This window comes from Xenopus laevis, chromosome 7S (genome assembly GCF_017654675.1).
Source record: "Xenopus laevis strain J_2021 chromosome 7S, Xenopus_laevis_v10.1, whole genome shotgun sequence".
In the NCBI taxonomy this organism is placed as follows: Eukaryota; Metazoa; Chordata; class Amphibia; order Anura; family Pipidae; genus Xenopus; species Xenopus laevis.
Window position 1 is genome coordinate 63,606,426 of NC_054384.1, and position 22,643 is coordinate 63,629,068.

At 38.0% G+C, this 22,643-nt stretch overlaps 1 protein-coding gene across 1 annotated transcript in view; it reads right to left on the reverse strand.

Moving 5' to 3' along the window:
* Positions 1 to 22,387, reverse strand: part of spa17.S (sperm autoantigenic protein 17 S homeolog) — a 35,501-nt gene extending 13,114 nt beyond the window's left edge. Inside the window, exons 1-2 of the mRNA XM_018241670.1 lie at positions 22,234 to 22,387; positions 20,399 to 20,466 (exon numbers count right to left, since the gene is read on the reverse strand). Coding sequence (XP_018097159.1) covers positions 20,399 to 20,466; positions 22,234 to 22,387 — 222 coding nt within the window. The remainder of the gene's footprint in view (positions 1 to 20,398; positions 20,467 to 22,233) is intronic.
* Between the last annotated feature and the right edge of the window lie 256 nt (positions 22,388 to 22,643).

The window sequence follows — 22,643 nt, forward strand, 5'->3', positions numbered from 1 at the left end:
GCAAAATAGGTTTTGCTGTGTTTTCATTTTCTGTCACTGGTAAATGAAATATTGCTACCAGAACTTAGTATTTGAATCTGCACGAATAAGAATACAAATGTCAGTGGAATGGATAATGTAATACGCATACTGTTCTAGATTGCAAAATGAAAACTAAATCCTGCGGGACCCATGAAGAAAACATATCTGGAATATGTTGCTTTATACTGCTCTATAGCAAAATCTGAATTTATACACTGAATTTTTCCTGCTTCTTTTACTATAACTTTATACTTGATGACAGCTTGTCAGCATCCTCCCTCAATATGTTCCATAAACTACAGCTACAATCAGCTAACACAATCCCAAATTTAGCTGTCTCTCACCATTTCAAATCCTTCTCTCTGCTGCCAATTAAATTAATAAAGTAGAAACACAGCACTGATGCAGATTGCTTAAACTGACAAAATATACTGCTATTATTTAAACTGACTTATCTCATATATAATACACACTCACATATATGATAATGTATATTTAAGATCACAACATTGAAAAGCTGAAAGGAAGAAAGAACCTATGACAAGTGCAGTCACCTAATTAATTAACCATTTACTGTTTTCAATATGTATTTATATCAATATTTTAATAAAGGAGGATGAAACTCCCCTAAAGAAAAAAAAGCCCCATCCACTACCCTCCATTGGTCCCCCTACCTGCTTCCGCCAGCTTAATCTATAACTTGAAAAAAAGTGTCCCTGGCAGTAACATACCTCTCAACTGTCCCATTATTTGCAGGACAGTCATGATTTTGACAGCTCAACCTGCAGTCCCGAGTTTGTTACTGAAATGTCCCGACTTTCTCTTTGATTTCCTGCACAGAACAGCCAGAAAAAAGATACAAAGGGGCAAATTTACTTACCTCCGAAGTTGCGCCAGCGTTGACTTCGCCGCACTTCGCCAAGCGTAGTTTCAACAGGGCTGCGCAAATTCACGAAGATCCGAAGTTGTGTTACCAATCGTTTGCGAAGATCGGAAATTTGGATACGGCGTGCAGTTAAAGTACAATGGCCGTATATGCAGCAGAAAACACATTACACTACACACGCCAGGGAACCTTAATACATTTATTCTAATGCCCTACACATGTGCCCACTGTATAGTTTAGGTGCCATATGTTATCAAATGTAGGGGGGAAGGAGGGTACCCTTAAAAAAAATTTCGCTCTTTTTCATCCTATCACCCTTAAAAAAGTAAAAGACGTCAGCGTCAAACTTTTTTTTGGAGCAATCCCTATCTACTCTAGTAAAGTCTGGCGCAAGAGGTAACGTTCACGAAAATCCTCAACTTGAATTAGCGTAGTTACGTCCCTTCGCCATATCACAACTTCGCCTAGCGTAAGGGTGCGAAGTAGCGCTAGGGTAGGTCCACTTCGCTAGCGAATTTATGCCAGCAGCCGTTAGTAAATAGGCGAAGTGGCAAAATTACATCATGCTAGCGAATTTTCACTAGCGTTAGCCACTTCGCCCTTTAGTAAATTTGCCCCAAAATTTCTAACTTAATTGGCTTTTGGCAGAGAGTCCAGAATAGATACTTAGATACTTTAGTAACAGTTTAAAATAAAAAAGGTCTAGACTTAGAGAACTTAGACTCAAAGCTTAAAGGGCAATTTAACGTTATTAGCAAAACTGTAATAACACGTAAAAACCACAGAAATGTGTTCAAACTTTCATAACCTGACAAATTTTGTAAAATTGATATGGTAGTTAGGGGGTGTGGCCACAAAATGGGCCTAGTCAAAAATTAGCGCATTTCCTCTTTCTATTTCCAAAATGTTGGGAAGTATGCATTAATGCTGACCCATCCATGTAGAGTACTGCAGTGGAGCATATAGGCGCAATCTTCAGTATCTTCGGGTCCTCTTCTTTCCCTTCAGTAATTTACATTGCTTTCTGGTGCATGCAAAGTTGGCTCTAATACTGGACTGGGTCTAACTGAGCATGCGCCAAAAGGCTCATTATAGGTGGTCCTGTAGCAAAGAAATGCAAAAATACAGACCACACCACTGTGTGCTGTTTGATGTGATCTCCTCATAGGAGGATACTCATTTGAGCAGATCTGAACCTTGCTTAAATCGCACATGCTCCATGTGGCTGATCACAGGGAAAAAGACTCAAAGTGGCATGAGATGGTGCACAACTACCCTGCTGCATTACTCTGTATTATACAGAAAATGTTTTAGCTGCTGTTATGTGAGTCCCCAGTGGTGCCATTTGGAAGGGAGGAAAGCTCAAATTAATTTACCATTATACATTGGAATGGCTTCCAAAATAAACACTTAAATCATTCAATAACTTGTAACTGTAATTTCACAGAAACTGGTGCGTGTTGTTTGCCATGCCATGCGTTGCATGTGTTACTACAAGCACTACTGAAACAATGTTGCATTAGTCAGCTGAGTTCTCCTCCAGTACAGAATCATCTCCTTTAGTTTTGGGAATCTAACACAAAAAATTTTAAGACAGCCAATAACAGGTTTAAAGTTTAACAAAGTTTTTTCGGCAACAACCTTAACTATCTATGAACTATTCGTCTGCTACCTCTCACCTGAGTTACAGCCTGGTATTTGGAGTCTAAAAATACAAATTGAAACTGTTAAACTGTTAAAGTAAAATTAATATAAATTACAAAACTGCTCAGAAAAACTATTTACATCAATTAATGTTTTGAATGTGATCCTTTTTATCACATAACACAACATTGTTCAAATAACAGGTATGGGACATATTATCCAGAATGCACAGGACCTGGGCTTTTCTGGATAAGGGGTCTGTAATTTGGACTGCCATACCGTAAGTCTAATTATTTAAACATTAAATCTTTATAGTATGTTATGTTTTGATGAGCAGCGTATAACATAATAAAGTACTTTATTAGCAGGCTCATACAGCCATTACACAACAGTAAGCAACTCTAACACCACAAGCTGTATAGGAAGTATGTACAGTATAAGTCTTGAGCACAGTGACATCTACAGGCCATTTGTATAAACACCACATATTCCCCCTATAGTAGGAAAGCATTTGGACAACTATAATAAACAGCAACAATTAAACAGTATGCATTTTAAAACAATATTATACTTTCTTCACATCACAAAGTCCTTGGTCCATGCAGGTAGTTTTCTGATTCTCTCAGTACGCCTCATAGGTTCACTTTCTTCAGGCCTAGTGCAGTTGACATCAGGAGTAGGAAAATGTCCTTCATCAAATGGAGCTTCTCCAAAGTCATATCTAGCAGGAGCAAGACGACTTGCATTCCATATGCGTCCATCAGACAGTTCATATGTGTATGGTCCTCGCTGGCTTGTCCTTGTTTCAGTATTCCTGGTTTCCTAATTCTGACTAAAGATCCAGGCTGAAAGTGTACTTCTCTGGCACCATGTTTTCTGTCAGTATAAGCCATGCATTTGGCTTGTTGATGTTTCACAATGTCAGCAGTAGATGATTTTGCAGGCACAGTATTTTGTGGAAGTTTGATGTCTGCAACATGTAACTTAGTGTGCTTCTGTCTGCCATGTAATAATTCAGCTGGAGATGATTGGAATGTTGCATGGCACATTGTTTTGTAGTTATGTACAATACTTTCCAAGATTTCCCAGTAAGATTTGCTGTCTGTAGTTTTTCTTTCACATTTCTGCTGAATCGCTCGATTTCTCCATTTGCTTGTGGGTAATACACTGAAGATTTCTTATGCACAATTTTTCTCTCTCTCAGAAAGAATTCAAACTCAGATGAGACAAACTGTGGGCCTGTTGTCTAATAACCTTCTCTGCTGAAGACAGAAATGTTATTACTGTAGCTGATGTTATATTAAACAAATATTTTAGGCCATTTACTGTAATAGTCCATCAAGGTTATAGCATATCTACAGTCTATAGGAGCATCTGTAAAAGGACCTACAATATCAATAGCAAGTTTTTTTCCATGCTGAATCAGGGAATGGTACTGGCTGAAGTGGTGAAATTTTCGACGTGTGGCAGGCACTGGTGCTGTAGTAATGAGACCATCAAATAATTGTAGGTTTAATGCAGCAAAGAGATTCCTTCCAAGAATAGCAGTACCCTTATTCACAATGTAATTGATTCAAAGTGTACAGTAACTGGCAAGCAACCAAGCACAGGGATTGGATCCTTTAAGTAACTTGCCATTTTCAGAGCAGGTGCAACAAGTGGATCTTTTGCAAAGTATTTCAAGAAAATATCCTTTGGAAGTAAAGAAACAGCTGAACCTGTATGAAGTATCAGGTTAATGGAGTGTCCCTTGTCAGCAGAAGCGGTACTGACACTGACAGAGGCATATAAACTTATCTGGAATAAATGTAGGATATAAAATGGTAGGCAAGTAGGTCTATTATACATGGAAGAGACAGGAACACAAAGGACATCACCTTTACTTTATTTCACTAAAAAAACAAACAGGGTGCTATTCATTACAAGGCAAGACAAATATGTACTGGTCTCTCACAGTTGAGGGAGTAGTCTTCCTGACTATACGAGGCCTCTCCCAGAAAATGAACCACCACAGGGTTCTTTTCTCTAACCTGGGCGACCATCGGCAACATGTACGTGAGGTTCTACTCAGGTTGAGAAAAAATTATTTGTTTGCTAAATTAGAAAGATGCACCTTTGAAGTATCTACTGTACAATTTTTGGGGTTTAATATTTTTGGTAAGGGGTTGGAGATGGATCCCGTAAAGGTTAAGGCCGTATTGCACTCCTATTCTTCGTCACCCTGATACTACCTTACCCTTTATTTTAGAAGTAGATGCCTCAGAAGTTGGGGCAGGGGCAGTTCTTTCCCAAAGGCATCCCATAACCAATAAAATGCATCCATGTGCTTTTTTTCTAGGAAATTCTCGTCTGCAGAGGCCAATTATGATATTGGTAATAGAGAAGGCCATCAAATGGGCTTTTGAGGAATGGAGGCACTTGTTAGAGGGGGCTAAACATGCTATCACAGTTTGCACTGATCACAAAAATCTTTCATACATTGAGTCAGCTAAGCGTTTGAACCCAAGACAAGCCAGATAGGCTTTATTCTTTTCCAGATTTAATTTTTCTCTGACATACAGGTCTGGTTCCAAAAATACTAAGGCAGATGCACTCTCTAGGAGCTTTGAGTCAAGCATGTCCGAACCTTTAGAGTATGCCTCTATTATTCCCAGAGAGATGATTGTGGCGGTTTTAGGGTCAGATCTCGCCACACTTTTATCTCAGGCGCAGACTTTGGCTCCTGAGGATACTCCTCCTGGGAGATTATTTGTTCCTGAAGATTTGAGGGAACATGTACTTAGTGAAGCTCACAACTTTAAGATAGCGGGATATCCTGGTATATCTAAAACTTCTGATTTACTGTCTCGTAATGTGTGTTGGCCTTGCTTCATCCTATAGAAATTTATCACAAGGGTTGTTAAGGCTGTTGCCCTTTCCTAATAGACCCTGGTCCCATTTGTCTATGGATTTATTGTGGACCTTCCTCTCTTGCAGGGGAATACTGTGATTTGGGTGGTGGTCGATAGAATCAGCAAAATGAGTCATTTTATTCCTCTTCCACATTCTCTCTGCGAAAGTTTTGCCAGAATTGTTTGTTTCTCACATTTTCAAATTACATGGTTTTCCTATCAATATTGTATCCGATAGGGGAGTTCAATTTATTTCTAAGTTCTGGCGAGTCTTTTGCTCTTTGGTCAGGATCGACTTATCATTTTCCACTGCTTATCACCCACAAACCAATGGTCAGACGGAAAGAGTTAACCAGTCCTTTGAACAATTCTTAAGATGCAATATGTCTGATAATTAATCTTCTTGGGCTGAGTTGTTGCCTTGAGCAGAATTTGATTATAATAATTCTCATGTTTATACATTCTTTATTGTGTATGGGTTACATCCTAAAGCATTTTCATACTGTACCTTCTGTTAATGCTTCTGGGTCTCACTTCTCTAAAATTTGGTCTGGGGTACATGACTCCCTTTCTGCAGCTACTGCCATTCAAAAGAGAGCAGCCGGTTCTGTAGGGAGGCACCTAAATATCAGGTGGGAAATTTGGTCTGGTTTTCCACAAAGAATATTAAACTTAATGTTCCCTCTGTCAAGTTAGGACCTAGGTTTATTGGTTCATATCCTATTGTGGAAATTATCAACCCTTCCGCTGTTCAGCTTAAATTGCCTTATAATTTTAAAATCTCAAATTCTTTTCATGTCTCTCTTTTGAAACCAGCCTTACAGGTCCGTCAATAGTCTTTTCCTCCTCCAGTGTTGGTAGAAGGTCAGCACAAATTTTTAGTCCAGAAACTCCTTGACTCTCGCATTGTGCGTGGTAAGTTACAGTATTTGATACAGTGAAAGGTTTACGGCCCTGAGGAGAACTCCTGGGTTACTGTTTCTGATGTTAGTGCTGTGTCCGGTGGCCCCTCCTCAAGGAGGGGGGTAATGTAAGGGGCACTCACCCTTGAGGTCCAGTGGGCCAGCGGGGACACCCACCGCACTTCAGGTGGGGATGCCCGCTGCGTGATGCTTCTCGCACTGTTCTGCCTTAGGGCAGACTTTGCTTGAACTCTGCCCGCACCAACCTGGCCTGTCTGACCCTACTTGAACTTGACCCTGCACTGACTCGGCCTGTTTGACTACGCTCTGTCTATTCCAAGAACTGTGCTTTCCGTCCAAAACCTTGCTAACTTTGATGCCCCTTTGCTCATCCAGAACCTTTGTTTGGCTCTTCTCTTTTTAAGACCTGGTGGCATCCAATTAGCCAAGGGCTCCTCCCGCGGTGAAAGGCAGGTGAAAGGCGGCTGTTAAAGGCAGAAGCAAGAGCTGAGGCCAAAGAGCCTAGCATCTGTTCTGGATTTTGGGTGCCGTTCGTGACTCGTTAACTCATGTGGAAAACACAAGGATAATATGCTGAGGGTAAGAAAGAAGTAGGAGATGTGAATACTGGGAGAAAAAGAAAGCTTGGGAAAATATTGTACGGAAGATCAAGCATGGGAAGATAATCTATGAAAACTAAGGTAAAGCCTCAGCATATTGGTAAGGTTAGGCAAGGTGGAAAAGAAACGTATACTAAGAGCCAATATGGCGAGAGAACAAGAAGAAAGAGGTGAAGAAATGGTTCAGCTATAAATGTATCAAAAAAACACAAAAAACAAAAAATGTGTTATCTTCAGGGGAAATCGGCAAAAGCCAAGGAAAACTGGGGATAAACAATCTTTTTAGATTTTATTAGGTATTGTGTTCCTATTTGGAGAAAATAAACCCAATTGATATGGAAGGCCAGGCAAACAAGAAATATTAAAAAGGGGGGATATGTGGGAGCATTCCAAGGCCAAATAAAAATACAATGGAAGTTCATCTGATCTGCAGATGGGCCATAAAGGCCCATTTGTTTAAAGAGGCCTATTTAATGTACCCTGTGTCCAAACAAATTTGTATTCCATTGTTTGCTAAATTAATGCAAGATACCTGCTTGTTATACAATATAACATAATATAGAACGTTCTATGTAGCTTAATGATGCAACAATTAAAAACATGATCCTGATGTCCTTTTAATTGGTGTTATGTTGTTCATTGGAAAACCAGTCCTAGGTTTAAAACAGTGTCTTCTGCTTAACCTCTCCATATTACCCTCGATCTTCATATCAGTGCTTTCCCTTTTAGGAAAGCATGGTCAGGAGGCTATGGCAAGTTTAGCAGTCCCTACTCCCTAGTCTTGCAATTTCAAGTATGGATATGTTATAGATAACTTCTATAGTTATAACTGGAGAGCAAAATCTAACAGTGAACCTTGCATAGCTCTTAATTATATACGGGGGAATGTAATAAAAGTCAAAAAGAGCAAAACTATTTGCACCAATAAGAATAAAAATCCGTATCTCACAATGTAATATTGTTAAACCGTTATTACATTGCAAATTTTAATTGTGCATTGCGAATTATAATTGCACACTCTTAAGAAGTAGTGATGGGCGAATTTATTCGCCACGCGCGAATTCGCGGCGAATTTGCGCGATTCGTGGCAGGCGAATAAATTCGCGAAATGCCCGCGAAAATTCGCCGAAAAAATTCGCCGGCGTCAAAAAAATTTTTTTTTTCGCCCATCACTATTAAGAAGTGCTTGAAGGTGTCATAATCTTTTGGAGCAAACATAACGACTTTTTCAGTAAGAAGTTTTATTACATTGACTGAGCATTCACGCAAACTATAACATTTGCGAACAGTCTTCCCACTGTAGGAAGTGGTTGCTAAACAGTTTCCATGTTCACAAAAGCTATATTAAATTTGCGCAAAGCAAAATTTGTTTGTGCAAAGGCATAACTTTTCATATTGCAAATAGTTTTTCAGTTACCTACTTTTATTACATTTCCCCGATATTCTTTTATTTGTAAATGTCGTCGTTAGTAAAAGTAGTACAAGTCTGGTTCGTTATAGTCTAACTCTGGCTCTGATTCTTGAACGCTGTCCATTAAGGACATGCTTGCGCAATTTTGAGTCCACTGCACACAGCAAATTGTAGTGCACACACGATTTTGTGTGCAAACACATTATTTTGTACTTATTTTGATCCACGAAAAAGGGGAGTTGTGGGAGCACTCCAAGGTCAAGTTAAATGCAAAGGATCAGTGGGATCACTGTGAGATCGGAGGTTGCTTTGGTTTTGGCAACCTCTCCCCTTATAAAATGCTACTAGAGGTGTCAACCCAAAAAAAACTCAACCAGAGGTAAATAGTTAGGACCACCATATGGGGTTTGCCTTGACATGGTATTGTGGCTTATTAATTTCATGATCACAATTTGGTAACAAAAAAAAACGTTTTGCAAAATTCATGTATTAGCTTAGATTCTAAATTAATTGTAAAATGGGACCAATGTGAATTTCAATGGATGACCTCGTCATCTTCTGTTCTTCTAACCTTTTCACAAATTACGCTGCTTTATCATGGAGGCTTCTCAGTCATTCTCGTAGATTTTCTAATAGCACTCATATCCAGATGAACTGTATCCTTCTGAGCATTCTTTCTTAGTTAAAAATAATAATAATTACAGTGTAGAAATGCAATTAAATCACCTACCTTATATTTTATAAAAATTGTTTAGCACGTTTAGGCACCCCCCCTCCCCAATTCCATGTTATTTAGAAAGGCTACATTTATTAAATACTTTTGTTTCGGAGTTTTTTTTGTGGTTTGTTTTGCTCTTGGTCGCTCTCTTTTTTCGTGGATATGTATGGTAAGTGGCAATCTTTGGTTTGTACTTTCAGCTATGGCATTCATGATACTTTCCACTCACATGTCTGGGGTTACAGCCTTTTTTCCAGAGAAAACCCCAACCGTGACAGTCTACCCACATAATTTAAGTCTTCCGTCCCTCTAACCAATTTAATTGCACGTCTCTGCACTCTCTCCAGCTCATTTATATCCCTCTTAAGGACTGGAGTCCAAAACTGCACTGCATACTCCAGATGAGGCCTTACCAGGGACCTATAAAGAGGCATAATTATGTTTTCATCCCTTGAGTTAATGCCCTTTTTTATGCAAGACAGAACTTTATTTGCTTTAGTAGCCACAGAATGACACTGCCCAGAATTAGACAACGTGTTATCTACAAAGACCCCTAGATCCTTTTCATTTAAGGAAACTCCCAACACATTGCCATTTAGTGTATAACTTGCATTTATATTATTTTTGCCAAAGTGCATAACCTTGCGTTTATCAACATTGAACCTCATTTTCCAGTTTGCTGCCCAGTTTCCCAACTTAGACAAATCATTCTGCAAAGTGGCAGCATCCTGCATGGAACCTATAGTTCTGCACAATTTAGTATCATCTGCAAAAATAGAAACAGTACTTTCAATGCCCACCTCCAGGTCATTAATAAACAAGTTGAAAAGCAAGGGACCTAGTACAGAGCCCTGCGGTACTCCACTAACAACACTGGTCCAATTAGAAAATGTTCCATTTACCACCACTCTTTGTAGTCTATCTTTTAGCCAGTTCCCTATCCAGGTACAAATACTATGTTCCAGGCCAACATTTCTTAATTTAACCAGTAACCTTTTGTGTGGCACTGTATCAAATGCTTTAGTAAAGTCTAAGTAAATCACATCCACTGCCATCCCAGAATCGAGGTCTCTACTTACATTCTCATAAAAAGAAATTAATTAGTCTGGCAAGATCTATTACGCATAAAACCATGCTGGCACAAACTCATAGTATTATGATTTGCTATGAAGTCCAATATCTTATCCTTTATTAATCCTTCGAAAAGCTTTCCTACCACTGACGTCAGACTAACTGGCCTATAGTTTTGAGGCTGAGAACGGGATCCTTTTTTGAATAGAGGCACCACATTAGCAATTCGCCAGTCTCTCGGCACCATGCCAGATCTCAATGAATCCTGAAAAATCAAGTAAAGAGGTTTGGCATTCACAGAGCTAAACTCGCTAATTACCCTGGGATTATACCATCTGGCCCTGGACCTTTGTTAATCTTAACATGTTCTAGTCTCTTTTGAATTTCTTCATGTGTGAACCATGCATCATTAGTTGTATTACTAGAGTTGGGACTGTTAAGAAGGAAACCTTCACTTACTGGTTCCTCACTCACTTACTGGATTTCTGGTCCATCTTTACTCTATGCCTAACATTATATCTTTGAAATGCAGCTTGGATTTTGGTGGCAGCTTGCATCTCACATTATTTGGCTGAATCCTTAAATGAACACACAAAGATGACTGCTACAGTATATAGAAGGATAAAGTCATTAGGTGCTAAAAAACAAAACACAATCAAAACTCTTATATTGTCCAAATATAAAGTTATAATTGAAGCCAAGGACAAATAGAAACGATAATCCTATTTCAGACCTCAAAATTGTATCCAGCCATTAATGCTCTCCAAGAACAGACCACAAATTTAGCAACTTACTGTATGTACAGGGCTAAAGTGCAGTTATTCCATTTTGATCTCCAGTACTCAAAAGGAATACAACTGAATTAGAGAGAGTCCAAAGAAGGGCAAACAGGCTTTCAGCACAAAGTGGCAGCCTGGGACAGGCACGGCAGGGTACAGAAAAAACCCAGAGGACCCCAGTCCTGTTGGGCCCCACCAGCCCAGACACAAAGGCAGGCTGTGTGGTGCATGCAGCGGTGGAGCACTAGGGGGCCTGAGTGTGCTGGACACTAAGCTACTATTCACTGATGGAAGTGGTAATCAATGGACAGGGCAAGAGTGGTTTGCCATTGCAGCAGGCCTTATATGGCTCCGCCTCCCCCAGTCCAAAACTGCATAGTGGTAAACCCATTATCTCTGCATTGCCAGCTACATTGCTGGGCAGCACTACATAAGCCAGAAGCAGTGTATCGGGGCAGATGATCTTTTACTTTTGCAAAGGTTTAAACAGATAATTATAGATGTGTATAATAAAACTGACATGTTTTCAGTATCTAAGCTGTTTTATAAACACAGAGGAATGTCATCTGTTCAAAACTGCTCACAAAGTACAAGGAATTTCACAGACGCATATGGACTTCTGCCTGTAAATCAAAATCAGGGGAGGCAAATACTTTTTGGGTAGAACACAATGGGGCAGATCCACTAAAGGGTGAAGCGGCCAATGCTAGCATAAATTCGCCAGAAATCTCATCCGCAGGGACATCGCCAATTCACTAACAGGTGTATGAGACAATTCGCTAGCGGATTTTACTGAACGTTACCAGAGTTGACTTCTCCACCGCAGACCAGGCGAACTGCTAAAATGAAGCTACATCTTCCTCAATCCTATATCAGCTACATCATATCCTATCTGCCGGAAATGCATTAAAGTTGTAAAAACGGTGACGACTTGTCCTTTTTTCAAGTGGGATTGCTTGCAAAATTCCTAACTATTGAACTTTTTCAGTTTAACCTTTTTCCCTAGACATTTGAGGGGCATGGAACATTCGTTTTAGGGTGGGCTCATGTGTAAAGCATTAGAGGATCTATTTTGTCTTTATTCAGGTTCCTTGGACATTTGTAATAAAAAGTGGCCACTTCAAGCATTTGTACCAACATCTCTAATAAAGACGTCCATATGACTCTAATGTTCCTGCCCTATTCAAATTGACCTAAGTGTAAGCGTAATAACAAATTTTTGCTAGGCAGAAGCGATCGCTAGTGTAATTTCACTTTGAAACGTTCGCACCACCAAAGTAACGCTAGCAAAAAGTCGCTACAATTCGCTTTACCAAGAGAGGAGAAAGGAAAATTGCCACACATATAGATGGTAGAAAGATGACATCTAGAGGGTTATTTATCAAAATCCAAAACATTCTCAATGTTTTTCTGAAAACTACTCCAACCAAACCCAAACAGAATTTCCTCCCCTATTTATCAATGAATTTTCATGAAAATTTCTTGTGTGGAAAATGATTGTGAAAAAATAGTGAAAAAAAAATCCAAATCCAAAAGGATTTTCCAGATTTGTTGGCGAAAACTGTGCCTTTTTGGATTTGATGCCTGAAACCACAAAATCTTCGGATAATTGAACGAAGCCCAGCGGAGGATATATTCAAATTGTTAACGGGACATCTGCCATTGACGTCTACATGAACTCAGCAGGACTGAGATGGAGTACTTTTTTATTCTGACTTTTAACACCATCGAGGTTTAATAAATTTAAAAAAATGTGAGTTTTTTTTTCTATGAAAAATGTTTTCCCGTTTAAAAGACCAACCAGAAGAAAATCTGACTTTTATAAATAACCTCCTAACGTATAAGTAAAAGGAAACCAAATAATGCAGAGAAGGTGATGAAAAGTTTAATTGTTTTCAGATAGTTTACCAGAAATACTTTTTTTCAATTACTTTTTATTATCTATTTGTGACTGTTATTCTAATATGGAAGTTTAAAAATAAATTTTTCATGTTCTTATGTCTTTCTAAAGCAGCTTGGGGCAAGGGTTACAGACTTTGTAAACTGTTCTAAATGATACATTGGGCTTAATTCAATTCAATGCACTATACCTGTGATAAAGGAAATATGTGTTTATCTGCGATAAATAATGTGCTATTGTACCTAATGCAATTCATTGCGATATAGAATTTAGTGAATCCGAGAAACATTAAATTCACCTGTTACTGTGGTTTCCTTTTTTAACTCTGTTTTGTGCAGAAACATTTATCGCTTTTTTTTTCCACGAATCACACTCAACACGAAATTCTAACTCCATCTACAATTGCATAAATACAACATATGTTAAGTTCACAAGTTTAAACTTTTTTCATGTTAAAAATAACTTCTGGTTACTAAAGGTCAACTCTGCCTAAGATTTTTATCAACATCTTCTATTGGCTCATCACAACCAATCAAAGGTTGTTACTTAAACACCACACCCAGACATAGCAATGCTAATCCATGCTGCAGGTGCTTCCAAACTTCAAGTACATGTTACCACTTTCTCACTTAACCATATCCTCTATCTCACCTTATAGTGTACCCCATACTGGCCGAAAAGCATGCCCCTTTTGACGTCACAACCCCCCCTTTTGTTCTCCCCCCCCACCGCCGGAACCCTAGTTACTGCCCATGTCTAATTTTTTCAAGTTATAAATATAATTAGGCTTCTTCAGAATGTGCATTTAAAGGGTTAAATGTCACCCTGTTTAATTAAATATATGTAATGATTGTTTCCACATAATGTAATGTTTGCACGATTGTTGATTGATCCTATCATAACAAATTTTTGTGGTGTCAGGATTTTTTTATGTTTCAAATATGTTTCTGTGCATTTCTTATACTATTCCAGTCTGCTATTAAAAACCAGGGCTGCTTGCTAGGGTCACATACTGTAACAACTAGATAGGTGTTGTAAAGAAAAACAGCAGTTTATGCAACACAAAAATAAGGTGAATTGAAGCTAAGCATTATCACCATGCTATATTCGTTTTGAAAGCTTCAATTACATTGAATTGCCTCTGTATAGTCAATGTCATTATTTTATGTTAATGTCTATAAGTGTGTCTCAAGTGTGTGACCTAAACATAGTTTTTTTTTTACCCTTTAGATGAAATTTTGTCTTGAATTTTTATTTAAGTACAATGGATGCTAACACAGTCCATGGTGGCCCTGACAAGACAAACCCACATTGTGATGTGGCTAAAGAACCAAGTAAAAGGGAAATCAGGTCACCTTCCACCTCCAGATGTGACTCATGTAGTTCTGTTAGAAGAACAAGGAGATCTCCAAGCAAGTCAATCCACCAGGGTCAGAAGGCGACATCCGTTCAGACAACATGAATGTCAATCCAGTGGGTGATGAGAATAGGCAGCAAGGCCACAGGTTTAGCTCTGAAGAATATTTTGCACTAATCACAGCTATCACTGAAAACATGATGATCTGTTTGTAACTGGTAAGGTCTGTACATCGTATTGACAAGAATCAGCCTGCTGGAATGCATCACAGCATCTGTCAACAGTGTGAGCAGTGTAATCAGAACCTCTGTTGTGATCAAAAAAAAGTTGAACAACTGCAAAGAACAGTCAAACAAAAAATGTTGGAAGAAGCCCTTCAGGCAAAAAAAAACGGAGGAGGCCCATTTCAGCCTGTACAATTCTCTGCATGAGAATCGTTGCTACGGGAGAAAATTTCTCCTTCGGCTGTGTCTGGGTTACCTGGTGGCGTGGATACAGAAAAACCATCCACTTATCAAACACCGTTTTTTTGGGGGGTTTTTTTGCCTTAAGCTACAATGAAAATACTTGACCTTAACCCTAACATATATTTTGTCAAGATTGTTTCTCATTGACATTTTGCAACTGGTCTTGTTGTTGTATCTATATTTGGAGAATTACATCATATCTCCTATTTTTACTGTTAGCATGTATATGGTTGCTAGGGTCAAATGGAGCCTACCAACCAGCTAGGGTTTGGAAACAGAAACACAAATTTGGCTAGAGGACTACATAGAAAGGCAAGTGTGAAAAAGTCATAGTAACATTGAAATATGACACACACAAACGTTGGTGTTGTAGTCACCCCCATTTAAAAACTCCAAATATTGGAAAGAGGGAGAAATAATATGAACATTTCCACATAAAAAATGAGCCAGATTTAAACATTTTAACCCCCAAAAAAATAAAAACATGGACTAACATTACAGGATGTAAAGTAAAGCTCAATCAACCATTGATGTTTTGTCATAGTCTGTCTGTGTAATTGTTTCTTTCTCGATAATCTTGGTAACTATATAATCTATCAATCTAATCAAACAATGTAATATATCCATCTATATATATACAGAATACCTAGTGTCTAATTTCTAGGTTAAGGGAGGGAGGGAGAGGAGAGAGAGATAGAAAGAGAGTGACCTGCTTTTTTGAAGGTTACACTAAACAAGCATGCTTGTCCAGAATACAGTAATTGCTGGTACAGGTGTGGGGACACAAGGGTCAGAACTAGGGGAAAGCTGCAGAAGAGGTACCGTGCCTGGTGCCCTCTAACTTTGCACCCTAGGCACATGCCTCTTCTGCCTACCCCTAGTTCCGGCCCTGGTGTTTATGGTGCAACAAAACCCAACATATGTAATGTTTCACTTTCAGCCATTACTGTCTGGTGTTGGTAAAATAAATAAATGACATATTTTTCTGAGAGCATGTGCAACTTGAAATATACATTGGTGTTGCTGTAAGTGCCTTTCAAAACCTTGTGTGATAAGGCACATGTGTGAGAATAAAAGACAGACTTTTTTTTTTGTTCTTTTCCGGTCTTTTCTTTTTGTCCTGTAAAGCTCTGTCATTTTTAACCTTGTAGTAGCTTGAGCAGAATATAAGATATCCATCTTTGAAAAGGTTTGTATTCTGAACTAACAGTAGAGTTATCATTGCTTTTTTTCCCCCCAGAATTCTAGCATTCATTCATCTGCACTAGAAGAGCCAAATTTCTGGTTTAATGACAGGAAATTCAGCTCTTAAAGGCACAGTAACACTTTAAAATGAATAAGGGAAAAATCCACTCTACCACATTCCAGCAACACTTCTATGTTGTCAAAATTTATCAATCTTTAATGTTTAATAAATGAATAATGTGATAAAATTGCATTTCCGGGTTGTGGACTGTGTTTTAGACAAGGCAATGTGGCAACATGCACGCTCCAATATCCTGTTTGCCGACTTTCTTTTTAAAACCGTAAAAGTTAGTTGCCCTGGGTCCATGAAGGATTATCTGCTCTGTTTTCCTTTTTATCAGAGTGATTTATTTCACTAAGAGCTGCAAGCAGTGAAGCAGCGGAATGTGAGCATGCTAACTTAGTTGGTGAGTCTTCTCTGGTCCTTGAAAGAATTTTGGCTGACCTGGCTGCTGTTTTCACTGCTCACACCCCTTAGAGAAATAAATGCTGTGGAGGAAATAATTCTAGCCGCAAACAAGGGGGACGAACAATGCAGGCTGAAAAGTCTCTGTGAAGCTGGGACAACTAACTTCCAGTTTTAAAAAGAAAGTCGGCTAGCAGGAGATTGGAGCGTGCACATAAGTGAATGGCGCCTTTTCGCCTTTTCTAAAACAAAGTACACAACTGGAAGTTGGGTTTTATCACATTATTTATTTATTAAACAGTAAAGATAGTTAACTTTGTCCAGGATAGAACTGTTATTGGAGTGGAGTAGAGTTTCTTAACTCGCCTCATGGCAGCAGCACCCCTGTAGGAAAAGGCATGCAATCTTATCACATTTGTTTGCAAATGGCATCATTTCCAGCAAACAGCATTATCATCAAACTCACTCAGTGTGCAAATCATTTAAAGCTATGAGTGAAAGCTGCTAAGGAAACCCCAGAATTAATGCCAGGTCCAGACTATCAGTATTTGTATCCATGTGGGGCATTTGTGCAATTCATTAGAATAGGCTAGGTGGGCAAATTAGCATGTGTCCCTAAGTAACTAAGGAAGATGTATGGTGCCCATTTTAATGTTTGGCTGTTGCGCTTGCATTCCTAAAAAGCCCTTTTGCCTCTTAATTTTTTAGTATATACAGTACGTTGAATAAAAGCAAACATATCCCAGTAAACTATTTGCGATGACTGATGCCAATGCAGCAGCTGTATTGTGAATATGTACTTCAAAAGTTAACAGTGCTTTAAAACAATCATTGCTAAAATCAAACGATAACTGATTCATGCCTTTTGTTCTAAAACATGGTTACCATTTATTATATTGTTTTCAATTTCAATGACAGAAACAGATTTTCTTCTTGCTGTGAGTGGAGGAGGAAGAAGGGGGGTGACAGCATTTGTGAACTATGAAGTGTATGCTGGTTTTCCAAACAAAACAAACAACAAATCAGCAGAATATTCAAAATAGGTATTCATTGAAATGTCAGTTGTTGATTGATGGAGTTGAGACAAGCCAAATAAGCTTTTTGTAGAAAAACTATCATGTTGATAACATTTCATGTTCTTGTCTTCTACACATTTTGTAATGTTTCAATATATAATAACGACACATAGCCTCTGGTAGCCCTGTGGCTGGATTAATCTATCTAACTATTTCTATGGCCCCAGCTTGACCAAGGGCTCCACAAACTTATGCACAACATCAATACCTTATACACTGGCCTGTAAGCATAAGATGTCTGGGCAAGAACTAGGGACAGACAGAAGAGGTTATGTGCCTAGGACCCAATGGTGGGGGGAAGGCACTTGGCATGTACCTCTTCTGTCCACCTTGCCCTCTTCTGGTGCTTCTGTAACTCAGAGTAGTTTCTGCTCAGAATATTTTCATACTGTAGTGTGCACAAGTGATGCCAACCCTCCACTTGGTTGGGCGTTGTAAGACAAATTATGTAAATTGATTTAAAGCTTTTTACATACCCCTCGGTGCAGATTCTGTCCAGCAGCATTCACGGCAGCCATCTGCTTCTCTTTGGTAATATTCGGAAGAAAGTGCCATATCGGCGCATGCACAGTTGGAGCAGTCTGCCGGTCCCCAACAACTGCGCATGCGCAGAACGTCACGGAAATTTCTGAAGATTGGCGAAGACGGCCGAATAGTTGAATTTAAATCCTTAAAGGGCCAGTAAATGCTAAATTTCAAAAATCTAATTCAAATTTTTAAGAAAAACTTGAATCTAAAATTAAAATTTCAAAATATGAATTAGAAATTTCACTTCGACCCTTGATAAACCTGCCCCTAGGTGTGCCAAGTGTAATTGCTGTGGGTTGGTCTAATTGAATCTAACTAGTACAAGAAGGAAAATAAAGTACAAACCTAGGCAACCATAAATTTATTGCTGAATAAGGGTTTCAGCATCACTCAAAATAAGTGTTCACTTACAGTGACATTTTTACCCTGAGCTAAACACCTGTCAAGTTATGTTGCTTTTTAAATTTAATGGCAGATGTTCTACGAGGCTGATGCATAAGATATACTTTTTACTGGAAATGGTATCATCATCTTGCTCACGAGGGTAATGTACTTATTTTGCCCTGCAGAAGCATCAGCGGCTTGAAAAGAAAAAAGTTGCAATCCACTTGCTGAGTATTTACTAAGCACTAAATAAATGTGTTGAAGCCAAAAAGTTACAGTCCACGCCTGCATAAGGGGGGCAGTAGTAACTTCCAGGAATGCTGGGTAAATATCCTGACATTCAAGAAAATTTCGGAGCCCAGTGGGCTAAGTAATCAACCATCCATCTTGCACTCGCAATGGCTGTTTCTTATTGCTTATTCTTATTGTCTATAACTTATAATGTAATGTAAGTTAAATTTGAAAAGAAATAATGATTTGTTTGAAAAAGCTGAGTATTTACTATTTGCATCTTGATTGCAAGTATATACATCACAATTTTAACAACTGTTCATAATAAAATATTTGTATATTAATAGGGTTCTGAAAGGTAAAAGGTAATTTAAAGGAGTAGTTTGCCTTTAAGTTAACTTTTAGTATGTTATTGATTGGCTACGTCTAAGCAACTTTTCAATTGGCCTTTATTTATTTTTTTGATTCTTTCCAGCTTTCCAATGGGGGCCACTGACCCCATCTAAAAATAAAATATCTGTAAGACTACACATGTATTGTTATTGCTACTTTTTTATTGCTCATCTTTCTATTCAGGCCCTCCTGTTTATGCTTCATTCTCTTCATCATATCAATGTCTGGTTGCTAGGGCAATTTGGACCATAGCAACCGGATTGCTGAAAATGCTAACTAGAGAGCTAATCAACTCAAAAAACACAAATAATAGAAAATAAAAAACAATTGCAAATTGTCTCAGAATATCACTCTCTACATCATACTAAAAGTTAAATTAAAGGAGACCAACCCCCTTAAAGGGTGTGCTGTAGCTGCAATTCTTGTTTACAAATAAGTTTTAGAAACAGATTACAATTTTAAAAAAATGGAAGTGCAATTTCCATTCATTGTGAACAGGTAAGTAGTGCATGTCTTGTGTTAGTGCTCTTTAAAGGGTTGTTCACCATATCTATTTTTTGTATGGTATAGACCGCAAAATTCTATAAGTTTGCAGTTGCTTTTTACATTTAGGGCGTTATTTACCAAAGGTCGGATTTCAAAGTTATGTGATTTTTGTTTTCAAATACATTTGAATGTACTCACAACTCGAATGGTAGGTTATTTATAAAAAAAACAAGAACATCTAACATTCGATCTAATAGGAACGACCAAATTCGAATCAAGTTTTCATCCGATAAAAAGGAAGGCTATTAGCATCTTCAAATGATTCAATGGACCTCTGTCATTGACTTCTACATGAACTTGCCAGGTTTTAGGTGGCAAAGTATCAAATTAAAACTGTTTTCATGGTTGAGGAGTGATACATCTCACATACAAATTAATTTGGTGGTTTTAAATTCAAAATTGTGAGTTTTGACCAAAAAAAACTATTCGAAAATTCGAATTTACTATTCAAACTTTAGTAAATCTGCCCCTAGCTGTTTGAACGATATTCATGCTCTGTAGCTCCAGGAAGACGTTTTGAATCTTTAAATAGACGTTTTGAATCTTAAATATAAGATGAATATTCGATTGCCAGAGAAGAAACATAAGTTTGTTGGAATATGTACACCAACAACATGCTTAAATGAATGTAAAGGCAACTTTTACGTTTAGTTCATTGATATTTTTTAATAAAGAGATAGACTTCCCAAACTCTGGTGCTCTCTCAGCCTGAATTAAGGTGAGATACTTTAATTTGTTGTCCTGGATACTCCTTGTAGAGAAAAGATGACATTTATCATAATATATATATAATGATGTTAGAGCACCAGTCAAGAGGCCAAAACAGGTATTGCACAACAAATACATCTTAAATACAAGAAGTTTGAAAACCATATAATATCAACATAAGATAATGAAACAATTTAGATACGGTAGTACTTACCTGAAAATCATTGTTGTAGAATCTAACCTCCAAAGCAGCTCCCCACTGCGCTGGGTCAAAGTCAGTCTCTAAAAACAAAATACATATAGATTACATATGATATGATAGATATAAAATGTATACGTAAACAAAAAATTATATCATCCATTTCTATGGTGGGATAAATATTTTTGTCCCTTTGTCTTACCTATCGCGAGAGAGGGTCATAACTAAGAAGTTTCCAGGTTATCTATGTCTAGATGCTATCCAGTGCTAAAGATGTCAGTGATTGCTATGCAGTGAGTTTTGTTTAGTTGCTGTTTCTACATCGAGGTTCAATTCGGTGCATTCGGTCAATTCTGTTTGCAAGGTCATCTGGTAAATTAAAGGGATCCTGTCATCGGAAAACATGTTTTTTTCAAAACGCATCAGTTAATAGTGCTACTCCAGCAGAATTCTGCACTGAAATCCATTTCTCAAAAGAGCAAACAGATTTTTTTATATTCAATTTTGAAATCTGACATGGGGCTAGACATTTTGTCAATTTCCCAGCTGCCCCCAGTCATGTGACTTGTGCCTGCACTTTAGGAGAGAAATGCTTTCTGGCAGGCTGATATTTTTCCTTCTCAATGTAACTGAATGTGTCTCAGTGGGACATGGGTTTTTACTATTGAGTTTTGTTCTTAGATCTACCAGGCAGCTGTTATCTTGTGTTAGGGAGCTGCTATCTGGTTACCTTCCCATTGTTCTTTTGTTTGGCTGCTGGGGGGAAAAAGGGAGGGGGGGTGATATCACTCTAACTTGCAGTACAGCAGTAAAGAATGATTGAAGTTTATCAGAGCACAAGTCACATGACTTGGGGTAGCTGGGAAATTGACAATATGTCTAGCCTCATGTCAGATTTCAAAATTGAATATAAAAAAATCTGTTTGCTCTTTTGAGAAATGAATTTCAGTGCAGAATTCTGCTGGAGCAGTACTATTAACCAATTCCTTTTGAAAAAATTTTTTTTCCCATGACAGTATCCCTTTAAGTTTCCTATTATCTATTAGTTTTGTATTTAGGAAAAGGATCAATGTTGTAGTTTATATGCTAATTGTACTCTTTGTCACAAATATTTATGTAGGTGTTCCTTTTGCATTATATATCGTACATAAATCAACAAACTGGGTGCTGCTACCTCTGTGCACCCACAGCACTGCTGGTTTTGCCAGTCATCTTCTTTAACAGATAATGTTACTAACTCTACCTATCATGAAACCTTATATATACTAATCTTAAAGGAACAGTTCAGTGTAAAAATAAAAACTGGCTAAATAGGTAGGATGTGTAAAATAAAAAAAAATGTTTCTAATATAGTTAATTAGCCAAAAATGAATCTAGAAAGGCTGCAATGAACAGATGTGCAAAAGAATAGCCAGAACCCTACTTCCTGCTTTATATCTCCTTAATGCTTAGTTAATTAGGGACTTGAAGGGGCACATGGGACTTACCTGTTCAGTTAGTTTGGTTTATATCCATAGTATGCAGGTCAGATTCAAAAGCACATGGTTATGACCCATATGATTCTCCTTCAAGTCAATGATTGGTTACGGACCATAGGCAACCAGAGAGCGGCAAAGCAGGAAGTTGGGTGCTGGCTATTATATTGGACATTCAGTCATTCATGCTTTAAAAGATTGCATTTTGTCTAATTAACTATACTGAAATATTTTTATTGAAACAATTTTTATTGAATCAATTTTTATTTTGCACAGCCTATCTACTGTACTTACCCAGTTTTTACTTTGACACTAAACAATTTCTTTAACACAGCAATACTGTAAAGTAAGCATTGCTTAGTAGTCTCCTCTTACCTTGTCTTTGTTGCAATAGTTGTGTGAAGTACTTGGCACCAAAGAGTGGAATATCTTTAGGCTGATGTCTTAAAACTTCCTTGGTCAGCCCCTCTAGAAGATTTGCAAACCCTTGTGGGATGCGATAATTTGTATTTGAAAATGGGATAGACATCTTTTAATGTAGAGGTACCTTGAATCAAAAACAACATTACTCAGTTTAATGCTGGAACAAATATTATTGAAAGCATACATCCAGACAACACTGTATTGCAGCATATCTCAGGAGTCCACAGCAGCTCTCAATGATGCAATAGCTCAAGAAAAGGTGAATGGTATTTACAAATTACAACACTGAAACTAGGTAAATAGAGAATGCTAAATTACTGGGCTTTCAATTTACAAAAAAAACAAAAAAAAAAAACAATTTT